The sequence below is a fragment of the Panulirus ornatus genome, chromosome 20, assembly GCF_036320965.1.
Source record: "Panulirus ornatus isolate Po-2019 chromosome 20, ASM3632096v1, whole genome shotgun sequence".
Classification (NCBI taxonomy): Eukaryota; Metazoa; Arthropoda; class Malacostraca; order Decapoda; family Palinuridae; genus Panulirus; species Panulirus ornatus.
Genome location: NC_092243.1, coordinates 29,542,410 through 29,559,321, shown reverse-complemented (window position 1 = coordinate 29,559,321; position 16,912 = coordinate 29,542,410). Strand labels below are relative to the sequence as shown.

Genomic DNA, 16,912 nt, shown 5'->3' with positions numbered 1-16,912 from the left:
AATGCAAGAGAGTACATACTGTTAGAGTGAGAATGAAACAAAAATGGAAGTTCAGGTATTATATTAGAACAAAAAAAGTAAAGACATTTGCAAAGGAGCAGAGGATGATTCGAGATAAAGTTAAATGAAATGTGGGGTTAAACCGAAGCGGAGTAATATGGAAAGAAAGCTGTTACGCAAAGAGAATGAAGAAAGATATGAACACGATAAAAGATAACAGGAGAAAATGGTAGCAGTGAAGCAGAGATAGTGGAAAGAAAGGACAGAAAGCAAATAGAAGTGAGCAGGAGATAGCGAAAGAGGACAGGTAGGCAGAGGATGAAGCAAGTCTACAAACAAGTGTGGAGGAAACAAACGTTGATGGATGACTTCACATCATCGCACAATATGAACATCATATGATATGTGCCACAACGGAACAGAACTTACAAATGCAGCACAGGATTCCTGTTTTTCGTGGACAAGTAAAATGCAGGATGTCAGTTTAGCTGGAAGCCTCAGAGACTAGAATATAAAACAGTTGCAGACAAAATTTCTTCTCAGACGCAGGAAGAATGTCCCTGAGCTCCGTGGTTTATTAGGCAGACGCGTTCAAGAAAGAATGTCAGGTGATGAGATGGAGGAGATGCGGATTACAAGATGAATTATTCTTCATAATTACCGGTCAAAAATCTGTCTTGCAGTTTCATGATTTGAGAACAAATATTACTTAATCGTTCTCTCTAGTGGAACTGGGTTAAAAAGAGGAAAAAAAGAAAGACCCGTATATATTTTCTGGTATCTCAGTAAGGAAGTAGTGTATAAATCATTATAATACTTTACTGTTGATTTATGAAGCGAGAATTCTGCACATAATTTCCTGAGCTGGGCCTCTTAATTCACTGGCAAATGAAGTGGATACGGTGTTGCTGAATATTGAATTGAATTTTGCTGTGAAAGTTGTACACTAATCTAGTTTTTATAGAGGCAGTGGTTTATAAAATCGATTAGGTGATTCTACGGAAATTCTTGGATTTGCACACGATAAAAGAAATATCTTCCCGGATGGATACGATGAATTATGAAATGATCATTACGATTCCTGTTGTCTCGGGTGGGTTGGTAAGCGTAAAATGTGAAACAAAGTTCCTAATGATTATGGTAGCCCACTTTATATTTCCATCAAAATGTAAAATCATTATAACTTTTATGTGGGCAAATGACAGGAAATATCATTGGAAATCGATTTGTTACAATATCATGAAAACAGGGCTACTAGGGTGAGGCCAGACCAATAGGAGTTTGTCAAAATCCTTTGTTCGCCGTCATATTCTTTCACACAAAGAGTGGTAATATGCATTTTCTTACAATGGAGACCAATTATCATATTCCGTCTGCTGGCGAATAGATAACGGAAGTTCGAGACAGAAGGCATAGGAGTCAAGGAGGTAGCAGAAGATGCTTGTTCACTCGACGCTTCAAACACTACACAGCGGACACGGATGTAAATCATAGAAATCAGGTTGAAGGAAAGCAACCGTGAAAGAAGGAATAACTGCTCGTATATATGGGTTTCACTAGGGAACTAATGAGGAAAATTGTATCTGTCATCATAAGGTAAGGATTTATACATATATGACCCTAATGGAATGAATTTGGTCAGAAGATTGATATGAAAGTCACAATATTAACAGGAACAATAGTACACAGTAACCATCATAGTAGATAGGGAGGCGGCAGGGAAATATGAAAACTAGGATATCAATAACAGGCTGGATTTTCTAAGGATGACCTATAGATGAACTGAAATCATCCTGTCAAATGGAGAACCAATAATCCAGGTTAAGATAACATTAACATTATATATAAATACAAAAGAAATATGTGAAACAAACACGAGGATGAAGAAACATTCTGTTTATTTTTTTCTCTGTCTGTCTGTCTGTCTGTCTCTCTCTCTCTCTCTCTCTCTCTCTCTCTCTCTCTCTCTCTCTCTCTCTCTCTCTCTCTCTCTCTCTCTCTCTCTCTCTCTCTCTCTCTCTCTCTCTCTCTCTCTCTCTCAATATATATACATATATATATACCTCGCAAACGCGGGAGACAGCGACAAAGTATAAAAAAAAAAAAAAAAAATATATATATATATATATATATATATATATATATATATATATATATATATATATATATATATATATATATATATATATATATATATATATTCATCCCTGGGGATAGGGGAGAAAGAATACTCCCCACGCATTCCTCACGTGTCGTAGAAGGCGACTAAAGGGGACGGGAGCGGGGGGCCAGAAACCCTCCCCTCCTTGTATTTTAACTTTCTAAAATGGGAAACAGAAGAAGGAGTCACGCGAGGAGTGCTCTTCCTCCTCGAAGACTCAGATTGGGGTGTCTAAATGTGTGTGGATGTAGCCAAGATGAGAAAAAAGGAGAGATAGGTAGCATGTTTGAGGAAAGGAACATGGATGTTTTGGCTCTAAGTGAAACTAAGCTAAAGGGTAAAGGGGAAGAGTGGTTTGGGAATGTCTTGGGAGTAAAGTCAGGGGTTAGTGAGAGGACAAGAGCAAGGGAAGGAGTAGCACTACTCCTGAATCAGGAGTTGTGGGAGTATGTGATAGAGTGTAAGAAAGTAAATTCTAGATTGATATGGGTAAAACTGAAAGTGGATGGAGAGAGATGGGTGATTATTGGTGCATATGCACCTGGGCATGAGAAGAAAGATCATGAGAGGCAAGTGTTTTGGGAGCAGCTGAATGAGTGTGTTAGTGGTTTTGATGCACAAGACCAGGTTATTTTGATGGGTGATTTGAATGCAAAGGTGAGTAATGTGGCAGTTGAGGGAATAATTGGTATACATGGAGTGTTCAGTGTTGTAAATGAAAATGGTGAAAAGTTTGTAGATTTATGATTGGGAATACCTGGTTTAAAAAGCGAGATAAACATAAGTATACGTATGTAAGTAGGAGAGATGGCCAGAGAGCGTCATTAGATTACGTGTTAATTGATAGACGCACGAAAGAGAGACTTTTGGAAGTTAATGTGCTGAGAGGTGCAACTGGAGTGATGTCTGATCATTATCTTGTGGAGGCGAAGGTGAAGATTTGTGGGGGTTTTCAGAAAAGAAGAGAAAATTTTGGGGTGAAGAGAGTGGTGAGAGTAAGTGAGCTTGGGAAGGAGACTTGTGTGAGGAAGTACCAGGAGAGACTGAGTGCAGAATGGAGAAAGGTGAGAACAAAGGAGGTAAGGGGAGTGGGGGAGGAATAGGATGTATTTAGGGAAGCAGTGATGGCTTGCACAAAAGATACTTCTGGCATGAGAAGCGTGGGAGATGGGTTGATTAGAAAAGGTAGTGAGTGGTGGGATGAAGAAGTAAGATTATTAGTGAAAGAGAAGAGAGGGGCATTTGAACGATTTTTGCAGGGAAAAAATGCAAATGAGTGGGAGAGGTATAAAAGAAAGAGGCAGGAGGTCACGAGAAAGGTACAAGATGTGAAAAAGAGGGCAAATGAGAGTTGGGGCGAGAGAGTATCATTAAATTCCAGGGAGATTAAAAAAAATGCTTTGGAAGGAGGTAAATAAAGTGCGTAAGACAAGGGAGTAAATGGGAACTTCAGTGAAGGGGGCTAATGGGGAGGTGATAACAAGTAGTGGTGATGTGAGGAGATGGAGTGAGTATTTTAAAGGTTTGTTGAATGTGTTTGATGATAGAGTGGCAGATATAGGGTGTTTTGGTCGAAGTGGTGTGCAAAGTGAGAGGGTCAGGGAAAATGATTTGGTAAACAGTGAAGAGGTAGTAAAAGCTTTACGGAAGATGAAAGCCGGCAAAGCAGCAGGTTTGGATGGTATTGCAGTGGAATTTATCAAAAAAGGGGGTGACTGTATTGTTGACTGGTTGGTAAGGTTATTTAATGTATGTATGATTCATGGTGAGGTGCCTGAGGATTGGCGGAATGCTTGCATAGTGCCATTGTACAAAGGCAAAGGGAATAAGAGTGATTGCTCAAATTACAGAGGTATAAGTTTGTTGAGTATTCCTGGTAAATTTTATGGGAGTGTATTGATTGACAGGGTGAAGGCATGTACAGAGCATCAGATTGGGGAAGAGCAGCGTAGTTTCAGAAGGGGTAGAGGATGTGTGGTCAAGGAGTTTCCTTTGAAGATATATGTGAGAAATACTTAGAAAAACAAATGGATTTGTATATAGCATTTATGGATCTGAAGAATGCATATGATAGGGTTGATAGAGATTCTCTGTGGAATGTTTTAAGAATATATGGTGTGGGAGGCAAGTTGTTAGGAGCAGTGAAAAGTTTTTATCGAGGATGTAAGGCATGTGTCCATGTGGGAAGAGAGGAAATTGATTGGTTCTCAGTGAATGTAGGTTTGCGGCAGGGGTGTGTGATGTGTCCATGGTTGTTTAATTTTTTTATGGATGGGGTTGTTATTGAGGTGAATGCAAGAGTTTTGGAAAGAGGGGCAAGTATGCAGTCTGTTGTGGATGAGAGAGCTTGGGAAGTGAGTCAGTTGTTGTTCGCTGATGATACAGTGCTGGTGGCTGATTCATGTAAGAAGCTGCAGAAGCTGGTGACTGAGTTTGGTAAAGTGTGTATGGATAGAGTTGTTCGCAGGAGGGTGGATGTGCTGGAAATGAGATGTTTGAGGACAATATGTGGTGTAAGGTGGTTTGATCGAGTAAGTAATGTAAGGGTGAGAGAGATGTGTGGAAATAAAAAGAGTGTGGTTGAGAGAGCAGAAGAGGGTGTTTTGAAATGGTTTGGTCACATGGAGAGAATGAGTGGGGAAAGATTGACCAAGAGGATATATGTGTCAGAGGTGGAGGGAACGAGGAGAAGTGGGAGAGCAAATTGGAGGTGGAAAGATGGAGTGAAAAAGATTTTGAGTGATCGGGGCATGAACATGCAGGAGGGTGAAAGGCGTGCATGGAATAGAGTGAATTGGAACGATGTGGTATACCGGGGTCGACGTGCTGTCAATGGATTGAACCAAGGCATGTGAAGCTTCTGGGGGAAACCATGGAAAGTGTGTCGGACCTGGATGTGGAAAGGGAGCTGTGGTTTCGGTGCTTTATTACATGACAGCTAGAGACTGAGTGTGAACGAATGGGGCCTTTGTTGTCTTTTCCTAGCGCTACCTCGCACACATGAGGGGGGAGGGGGTTGTTATTCCATATGTGGCGAGTTGACGATGGGATGAAATAAAGGCAGACAGTATGAATTATGTACATGTGTATATATGTATATGTCCGTGTGTGTATATATTTGTGTACATTGAGGTGTATAGGTATGTATATTTGCGTGTGTGGACATGTATGTATATACATGTATATGTGGGCGGGTTGGGCCATTTTTTCGTCTCTTTCCTTGCGCTACCTCGCTAACGCGGGAGACAGCGACAAAGGAAAATATAAAAGAAAAATAATATATATATATATATATATATATATATATATATATATATATATATATATATTCTTTTTTTTTTTCTTTCATTGAAACTATTCGCCAGTTCCCGCGTTAGCGAGGTAGCGTTAAGAACAGAGGACTGGGCCTTTGAGGGAATATCCTCACCTGGCCCCCTCTGTTCCCTCTTTTGGATAAGAAAAAAAAATAAAAAACGAGAGGGGAGGATTTCCAGCCCCCCGCTCCCTCTCCTTATTTTTATTTATTTTGCTTTGTCGCTATCTCCCGCGTTTGCGAGGTAGCGCAAGGAAACAGACGAAAGAAATGTCCCAACCCACCCCCATACACATGTATATACAAACACGTCCACACACCCAAATATACATACCTATACATCTCAATGTACACATATATATATACACACACAGACACATGCTTATATACCCATGCACACAATTCACATTGCCTTTATTCATTCCCATCGCCACCTCGCCACACATGGAATACCATCCCCCTTCCCCCTCATATGTGCGAGGTAGCGCTAGGAAAAGACAACAAAGACCCCATTCGTTCACACTCAGTCTCTAGCTATCATGCAATAATGCCCGAAACCACATCTCCCTTTCCACATCCAGGCCCCACACAACTTTCCATGGTTTACCCCAGACGCTTCACATGCCCTGATTCAATCCACTGACAGCACGTCAACCCCGGTATACCACATCGATCCAATTCACTCTATTCCTTGCCCGCCTTTCACCCCCCTGCATGTTCAGGCCCCGATCACTCAAAATCTTTTTCACTCCATCTTTCCACCTTCCACAGAGCATCTCTATCAACTCTATCATATGCCTTCTCCAGATCCATAAATGCTACATACAAATCCATTTGCTTTTCTAAGTATTGACCAGGAGGATATATATATCGGAGGTGGAGGGAACGAGGAGAAATGGGAGGCCACTTATATATATATATATATACATATATATATATATATATATATATATATATATATATATATATATATATATATATATATATATATATATATATATATATATATATATATATATATATATATATATATATATATATATATATATATATATGGGCATGAGAAGAAAGATCATGAGAGGCAAGTGTTTTGGGAGCAGCTGAATGAGTGTGTTAGCGGTTTCGATGCACGAGACCGGGTTATAGTGATGGGTGATTTGAATGCAAAGGTGAGTAATGTGGCAGTTGAGGGAATAATTGGTATGCATGGGGTGTTCAGTGTTGTAAATGGAAATGGTGAAGAGCTTGTAGATTTATGTGCTGAAAAAGGACTGATGATTGGGAATACCTGGTTTAAAAAGCGAGATATACATAAGTATACTTATGTAAGTAGGAGAGATGGCCAGAGAGCGTTATTGGATTACGTGTTAATTGACAGGCGTGCGAAAGAGAGACTTTTGGATGTTAATGTGCTGAGGGGTGCAACTGGAGGGATGTCTGATCATTATCTTGTGGAGGCTAAGGTGAAGATTAGTATGGGTTTTCAGAAAAGAGGAGTGAATGTTGGGGTGAAGAAGGTGGTGAGAGTAAGTGAGCTTGGGAAGGAGACCTGTGTGGGGAAGTACCAGGAGAGACTGTGTACAGAATGGAAAAAGGTGAGAACAATGGAAGTAAGGGGAGTGGGGAAGGAATGGGATGTATTTAGGGAATCAGTGATGGATTGCGCAAAAGATGCTTGTGGCATGAGAAGAGTGGGAGGTGGGCTGTTTAGAAAGGGTAGTGAGTGGTGGGATGAAGAAGTAAGAGTATTAGTGAAAGAGAAGTGAGAGGCATTTGGACGATTTTTGCAGGGAAAAAATGCAATTGAGTGGGAGAAGTATAAAAGAAAGAGACAGGAGGTCAAGAGAAAGGTGCAAGAGGTGAAAAAAAGGGCAAATGAGAGTTGGGGTGAGAGACTATCAGTAAATTTTAGGGAGAATAAAAAGATGTTCTGGAAGGAGGTAAATAGGGTGCGTAAGACAAGGGAGCAAATGGGAACTTCAGTGAAGGGCGTAAATGGGGAGGTGATAACAAGTAGCGGTGATGTGAGAAGGAGATGGAATGAGTATTTTGAAGGTTTGTTGAATGTGTCTGATGACAGAGTGGAAGATATAGGGTGTTTTGGTCGAGGTGGTGTGCAAAGTGAGAGGGTTAGGGAAAATGATTTGGTAAACAGAGCAGAGGTAGTAAAAGCTTTGCGGAAGATGAAAGCCGGCAAGGCAGCAGGTTTGGATGGTACTGCAGTGGAATTTATTAAAAAAGGGGGTGACTGTATTGTTGACTGGTTGGTAAGGTTATTTAATGTATGTATGACTCATGGTGAGGTGCCTGAGGATTGGCGGAATGCGTGCATAGTGCCATTGTACAAAGGCAAAGGGGATAAGAGTGAGTGCTCAAATTACAGAGGTATAAGTTTGTTGAGTATTCCTGGTAAATTATATGGGAGGGTATTGATTGAGAGGGTGAAGGCATGTACAGAGCATCAGATTGGGGAAGAGCAGTGCGGTTTCAGAAGTGGTAGAGGATGTGTGGATCAGGTGTTTGCTTTGAAGAATGTATGTGAGAAATACTTAGAAAAGCAAATGGATTTGTATGTAGCATTTATGGATCTGGAGAAGGCATATGATAGAGTTGATAGAGATGCTCTGTGGAAGGTATTAAGAATATATGGTGTGGGAGGCAAGTTGTTAGAAGCAGTGAAAAGTTTTTATCGAGGATGTAAGGCATGTGTACGTGTAGGAAGAGAGGAAAGTGATTGGTTCTCAGTGAATGTAGGTTTGCGGCAGGGGTGTGTGATGTCTCCATGGTTGTTTAATTTGTTTATGGATGGGGTTGTTAGGGAGGTAAATGCAAGAGTCCTGGAAAGAGGGGCAAGTATGAAGTCTGTTGGGGATGAGAGAGCTTGGGAAGTGAGTCAGTTGTTGTTCGCTGATGATACAGCGCTGGTAGCTGATTCATGTGAGAAACTGCAGAAGCTGGTGACTGAGTTTGGTAAAGTGTGTGGAAGAAGAAAGTTAAGAGTAAATGTGAATAAGAGCAAGGTTATTAGGTACAGTAGGGGTGAGGGTAAAGTCAATTGGGAGGTGAGTTTGAATGGAGAAAAACTGGAGGAAGTGAAGTGTTTTAGATATCTGGGAGTGGATATGTCAGCGGATGGAACCATGGAAGCGGAAGTGGATCATCGGGTGGGGGAGGGGGCGAAAATTCTGGGGGCCTTGAAGAATGTGTGGAAGTCGAGAACATTATCTCGGAAAGCAAAAATGGGTATGTTTGAAGGAATAGTGGTTCCAACAATGTTGTATGGTTGCGAGGCGTGGGCTATGGATAAAGATGTGCGCAGGAGGATGGATGTGCTGGAAATGAGATGTTTGAGGACAATGTGTGGTGTGAGGTGTTTTGATCGAGTAAGTAACGTAAGGGTAAGAGAGACGTGTGGAAATAAAAAGAGCGTGGTTGAGAGAGCAGAAGAGGGTGTTTTGAAATGTGGTGTGAGGTGGTTTGATCGAGTAAGTAACGTAAGGGTAAGAGAGATGTGTGGAAATAAAAAGAGCGTGGTTGAGAGAGCAGAAGAGGGTGTTTTGAAATGGTTTGGGCACATGGAGAGAATGAGTGAGGAAAGATTGACCAAGAGGATATATGTGTCGGAGGTGGAGGGAACGAGGAGAAGAGGGAGACCAAATTGGAGGTGGAAAGATGGAGTGAAAAAGATTTTGTGTGATCGGGGCCTGAACATGCAGGAGGGTGAAAGGAGGGCAAGGAATAGAGTGAATTGGAGCCATGTGGTATACAGGGGTTGACGTGCTGTCAGTGGATTGAATCAAGGCATGTGAAGCGTCTGGCGTAAACCATGGAAAGCTGTGTAGGTATGTATATTTGCGTGTGTGGACGTGTGTATGTACATGTGTATAGGGGGGGGTTGGGCCATTTCTTTCGTCTGTTTCCTTGCGCTACCTCGCAAACGCGGGAGACAGCGACAAAGTATAAAAAAAAAAAAAAAAAATATATATATATATATATATATATATATATATATATACATATATATATATATATATATATATATATATATATATATATATATATATACATATATATATATATATATATATATATATATATATATATATATATATATATATATATATATATATATATATATATATATATATATATATATATATATATATATATATATATATATATATATATATATATATATATATATATATGTATATATATATATATATATATATATATATATATATATATATATATATATATATATATATATATATATATATATATATATAGACTAAGTACAGAATGGAAAAAGGTGAGAATGGAAGTAAGGGGAGTGGGGGAGGAATGGGATATATTTAGGGAATCAGTGATGGATTGCGCAAAAGATGATTGTGGCATGAGAAGAGTGGGAGGTGGGTTGATTAGAAAGGGTAGTGAGTGGTGGGATGAAGAAGTAAGAGTATTAGTGAAAGAGAAGAGAGAGGCATTTGGACGATTTTTGCAGGGAAAAAATGCAATTGAGTGGAAGATGTATAAAAGAAAGAGACAGGAGGTCAAGAGAAAGGTGCAAGAGGTGAAAAAAAGGGCAAATGAGAGATGGGGTGAGAGAGTATCATTATATTTTAGGGAGAATAAAAAGATGTTCTGGAAGGAGGTAAATAAAGTGCGTAAGACAAGGGAGCAAATGGGAACTTCGGTGAAGGGCGCAAATGGGGAGGTGATAACAAGTAGTGGTGATGTGAGAAGGAGATGGAGTGAGTATTTTGAAGGTTTGTTGAATGTGTTTGATGATAGAGTGGCAGATATAGGGTGTTTTGGTCGAGGTGGTGTGCAGAGTGAGAGGGTTAGGGAAAATGATTTGGTAAACAGAGAAGAGGTAGTAAAAGCTTTGCGGAAGATGAAAGCCGGCAAGGCAGCAGGTCTGGATGGTATTGCAGTGGAATTTATTAAAAAAGGGGGTGACTGTATTGTTGACTGGTTGGTAAGGTTATTTAATGTATGTATGACTCAAAGTGAGGTGCCTGAGGATTGGCGGACTGCGTGCATAGTGCCATTGTACAAAGGCAAAGGGATAAGAGTGAGTGCTCAAATTACAGAGGTATAAGTTTGTTGAGTATTCTTGGTAAATTATATGGGAGGGTATTGATTGAGAGGGTGAAGGCATGTACAGAGCATCAGATTGGGGAAGAGCAGTGTGGTTTCAGAAGTGGTAGAGGATGTGTGGATCAGGTGTTTGCTTTGAAGAATGTATGTGAGAAATACTTAGAAAAGCAAATGGATTTGTATGTAGCATTTTTGGATCTGCAGAAGGCATATGATAGAGTTGATAGAGATGCTCTGTGGAAGGTATTAAGAATATATGGTGTGGGAGGCAAGTTGTTAGAAGCAGTGAAAAGTTTTTATCGAGGATGTAAGGCAGGTGTACGTGTAGGAAGAGAGGAAAGTGATTGGTTCTCAGTGAATGTAGGTTTGCGGCAGGGGTGTGTGATGTCTCCATGGTTGTTTAATTTGTTTATGGATGGGGTTGTTAGGGAGGTGAACGCAAGAGTTTTGGAAAGAGGGGCAAGTATGAAGTCTGTTGGGGATGAGAGAGCTTGGGAAGTGAGTCAGTTGTTGTTCGCTGATGATACAGCGCTGGTGGCTGACTCATGTGAGAAACTGCAGAAGCTGGTGACTGAGTTTGGTAAAGTGTGTGAAAGAAGAAAGTTAACAGTAAATGTGAATAAGAGCAAGGTTATTAGGTACAGTAGGGTTGAGGATCAAGTCAATTAGGAGGTGAGTTTGAATGGAGAAAAACTGGAGGAAGTGAAGTGTTTTAGATATGTGGGAGTGGATCTGGCAGCGGATGGAACCATGGAAGCGGAAGAGGATCATAGGGTGGGGGAGGGGGCGAAAATTCTGGGAGCCTTGAAGAATGTGTTGAAGTCGAGAACATTATCACGGAAAGCAAAAATGGGTATGTTTGAAGGAATAGTGGTTCTAACAATGCTGTATGGTTGCGAGGTGTCGGCTATGGATAGAGTTGTGCGCAGGAGGATGGATGTGCTGGAAATGAGATGTTTGAGGACAATGTGTGGTGTGAGGTGTTTTGATCGAGTAAGTAACGTAAGGGTAAGAGAGACGTGTGGAAATAAAAAGAGCGTGGTTGAGAGAGCAGAAGAGGGTGTTTTGAAATGGTTTGGGCACATGGAGAGAATGAGTGAGGAAAGATTGACCAAGAGGATATTTATGTCGGAGGTGGAGGGAACGAGGAGAAGAGTGAGACTAAATTGGAGGTGGAAAGATGGAGTGAAAACGATTTTGTGTGATCGGGGCCTGAACATGCAGGAGGGTGAAAGGAGGGCAAGGAATAGAGTGAATTTGAGCGATATGGTATACCGGGGTTGACGTGCTGTCAGTGGATTGATGGAAAGCTGTGTAGGTATGTATATTTGCGTGTGTGGACGTATGTATTTACATGTGTATGGGGGTGGGTTGGGCCATTTCTTTCGTCTGTTTCCTTGCGCTACCTCGCAAACGCGGGAGACAGCGACAAAGCAAAAAAAATATAAAAAAAAAAAAATATATATATATATATATATATATATATATATATATATATATATATATATATATATATATATATATATATATATATATATATATATATATGTATATATACTCTCCCTTACCTCATTTGTTCTCACATTTTTTCTTTCTGTACTCAGTCTCTCCTGGTATTTCCCCACAGAAGTCTCCTTCCCAAGCTCACTTACTCTCACCATATATATATATATATATATATATATATATATATATATATATATATATATATATATATATATATATATATATATATATATATATATATATATATATATATATATATATATATTAGATATATATATATATATATATATATATATATATATATATATATATATATATATATATATATATATATATATATATATATATATATATATATATATATATATATATATATATATATATATATATATATTAGATATATATATATATATATATATATATATATATATATATATATATATATATATATATATATATATATATATATATATATATATATATTTTTCTTTCAAACTATTCGCCATTTCCCGCATTAGCGAGGTAGCGTTAAGAATAGACGACTGGGCCTTTGAGGGAATACCCTCACCTGGCACAATTCTCTGTTCCTTCTTTTGGAAAATTAAAAAAAAACCGAGAGGGGAGGATTTCCAGCCCCCCGCTCCCTCCCCTTTTAGTCGCCTTCTACGACACGCAGGGAATACGTGGGAAGTACTCTTAATCCCCTATCCCCAGGGATAATATATATATATATATATATATATATATATATATATATATATATATATATATATATATATATATATATATATATATATATATATATTTTATTTTTTTTTTTGCTTTGTCGCTGTCTCCCGCGCTTGCGAGGTAGCGCAAGGAAACAGACGAAAGAAAGGGCCCAACCCATCCCCATACACATGTATATACATACGTCCACACACGCAAATATACACATCTACACAGCTTTCCATGGTTCACCCCAGACGCTTCACATGCCCTGATTCAATCCACTGACAGCACGTCAACCCCAGTATACCACATCGCTCCAATTCACTCTATTCCTTGCCCTCCTTTCACCCTCCTGCATGTTCAGGCCCCGATCACACAAAATCTTTTTCACTCCATCTTTCCACCTCCAATTTGGTCTCCCTCTTCTCCTCGTTCCCTCCACCTCCGACACATATATCCTCTTGGTCAATCTTTCCTCACTCATTCTCTCCATGTGCCCAAACCATTTCAAAACACCCTCTTCTGCTCTCTCAAACACGCTCTTTTTATTTCCACACATCTCTCTTACCCTTACATTACTTACTCGATCAAACCACCTCACACCACACATTGTCCTCAAACATCTGATTTCCAGCACATCCATCCTCCTGCGCACCACTCTATCCATAGCCCACGCCTCGCAACCATACAACATTGTTGGAACCACTATTCCTTCAAACATACACATTCAAACTCAAGTCAATTGGGAGGTGAGTTTGAATGGAGCAAAACTGGAGGAAGTAAAGTGTTTTAGATATCTGGGAGTGGATCTGGCAGCGGATGGAACCATAGAGGCGGAAGTGGATCATTGGGTGGGGGAGGGGGCGAAAATCCTGGGAACCTTGAAGAATGTGTGGAAGTCGAGAATATTATCTCGGAAAGCAAAAATGGGTATGTTTGGAGGAATAGTGGTTCCAACAATGTTGTATTTTTGCGAGGCGTGGGCTATGGATAGAGTTGTGCGCAGGAGGATGGATGCGCTGGAAATGAGATGTTTTAGGACAATATGTGGTGTGAGGTGGTTTGATCGAGTAAGTAACGTAAGGGTAAGAGAGATGTGTGGAAATAAAAAGAGCGTGGTTGAGAGAGCAGAAGCGGGTGTTTTGAAATGGTTTGGGCACATGGTGAGAATGAGTGAGGAAAGATTGACCAAGAGGATATATGTGTCGGAGGTGGAGGGAACGAGAAGTGGGAGACCAAATTGGAGGTGGAAAGATGGAGTGAAAAAGATTTTGTGTGACCGGGGCCTGAACATGCAGGAGGGTGAAAGGAGGACAAGGAATGGAGTGAATTGGATCGATGTAGTATACCGGGGTTGACGTGCTGTCAGTGGATTGAATCAGGGCATGTGAAATGTCTAGGGTAAACTATGGAAAGCTGTGTATGTATGTATATTTGCGTGTGTGGACGTATGTATATACATGTGTATGGGGGTGGGTTGGGCCATTTCTTTCGTCTGTGTCCTTGCGCTACCTCGCAAACGCGTAAGACACCGACAAAGAAAAAAAAAAAGTATATATATATATATATATATATATATATATATATATATATATATATATATATATATGTATATATATATATATATATATATATATATATATATATATATATATATATATATATATATATAGATACATACATACATATATATATATATATATATATATATATATATATATATATATACATATATATATATATATATATATATATATATATATATATATATATATATATATATGTTTATATATATGTATATATATGATATATGATGATGATATTACTCTGAAGTATAAAATGCCCTTTCTTTTGTGGCAATGTTTGTGACAGTCTGAAGAGGATGGCATAGAGAAGTGGTCATTTGTTGTGAAGCGATGAAGATGGAGATTTGGTGACTATCTTATACTGCTCTGACTTGGCCTTTGCTATTCAGTGTAGTTGTATCCTGAAGTTGTCTATACTCCTCAATGGGAAGAGGACTAGGGTTCAAGAGTCATATGTGTCTACATCTGATGTAAGGCGAGAACTTCGTGCTATACGTGACCGTGTAACTGCTCTTCTTGATGCCTTGGATGTGTCTGCTGATGTTACTTCCAAAATAGCTGGAAATGCTGATACCGGACTCATCAGTAGTGTGGCAGCTGCAGCATCTCCTGCTCCACCAGCAGCTGTGCAGCTGAATGTTTCATCAAAAGAATTTGATCCCCTTCAGCAATCAGAGCAACAGCAGCATGTTGAGCAGCATGTTGAGCAGCAGCAGCAGCAGCAGCAGCAACAGCATGTTGCATCAGCCAGTCAGCAACAACCATCTGTTAGCACACCAACCCCTGCTTCATCTTCATCCATCCACAGTGAAGGTCAACATCATCTTGGGGGTGGATCTGAGTTTGTTGGCAGCATTCCTTCCCGGAATCCTATGCCACCCACCAGTTTGCCTGGAACACCCACTGGTGTGTCCCAAAGTGTACCACAGACCCAAACTTCACAGTATTCCCGGGGATACCAAGGGGCCTTCACACCAGCTCAGGTTTCAGGGACTGTGGTCGGTCGTGGCGCCCGCTGACCAGGATAATAATAATCTCGGCTTTTGATCGTTTCACAAGGCAATGGATTCAAGTTTTTGCCTTACAGTGTACTCACGACGTTCAGAAGCTTTCGGAATTGGAGCGAGGGCTGCCGTAACCAGCGTTGTAAATAGTGGTGATACTACTTTTGTGAATTAAGAACCATTGCAACACAAACTTCGCCAGGTGGTAGAGTGACCCGCAGTGTATCGAGACAGACTTCCCCAGAACTTTTTTAAAGGGGAAGTAAATCTTTATAGTTGTGTTACTGGAGTGATAGTTTTCATACATGGTGCTCCGACAAGGAAATACTGAAACTGGAAAAGAATGTAGCTTAGACATTGAAGCTTATTCTTTCATTGAAATGTGAACAAAGGGACCATTTTTTTTCAAAGTGATAGAGATGGAAAACAAAAAGGTGTTTTTCATGAATGTACTGGAAAAGTTGAGGTCCAGATAAACTTCTTTTGGTCTGTCAAGGTTTTATTATGGCGGATGACCAACTACCTACCCTCATGTATCCAAGATATGGTTGTACTTTGTGTAATGAAGACAATTGAGAAACATCATAAGCCAATATTCCAGTTTCATAATAAAAGAAGTAGACCAGGCAGTATGATACAGTGGTTAAATTGATGAAAACTACTATTGACGTTGTGTAAATAAATTATACATTTCCCTTTTCCATAGCCAGAGGTTGAACCATTATGTGACATTCATTTTTTCATTTCATTTCAAGCTAGAAGTTTCAGTTTTCTAAATTATTTCTTACATTTTTCATATGTATATATATATATATATATATATATATATATATATATATATATATATATATATATATATATATATATATATATATATATATATATATATATATATATATATATATATATATATATATATGTGTGTGTGTATGTGTGTATATGTGTGTGTATGTGTGTATATGTATGTATATATGTGTATATATATATATATATATATATATATATATATATATATATATATATATATATATATATATATTTATATATATATATATATATATATATATATATATATATATATATATATATATATATATATATATATATATATATATATATATATATATATATATATATATATTTTTTTTTTTTTTTTTTTATACTTTGTCGCTGTCTCCCGCATTTGCGAGGTAGCGCAAGGAAACAGACGAAAGAATGGCCCAACCCCCCCCCCATACACATGTACATACACACGTCCACACACGCAAATATACATACCTACACAGCTTTCCATGGTTTACCCCAGACGCTTTACATGCCTTGATTCAATCCACTGACAGCACGTCAACCCCTGTATACCACATCGCTCCAATTCACTCTATTCCTTGCCCTCCTTTCACCCTCCTGCATGTTCAGGCCCCGATCACACAAAATCTTTTTCACTCCATCTTTCCACCTCCAATTTGGTCTCCCTCTTCTCCTCGTTCCCTCCACCTCCGACACATATATCCTCTTGGTCAATCTTTCC

General features: G+C 39.1%; 1 protein-coding gene across 1 annotated transcript in view; it reads left to right on the top strand.

Annotated features, from left to right (window-relative positions):
- The window catches only part of LOC139755735 (uncharacterized), a 160,564-nt gene extending 145,165 nt beyond the window's left edge, over positions 1-15,399 (top strand). Inside the window, exon 2 of the mRNA XM_071674367.1 lies at positions 14,709-15,399. Within this exon, the coding sequence (XP_071530468.1) occupies positions 14,709-15,399 (691 nt within the window). The remainder of the gene's footprint in view (positions 1-14,708) is intronic.
- Positions 15,400-16,912: the final 1,513 nt, after the last annotated feature.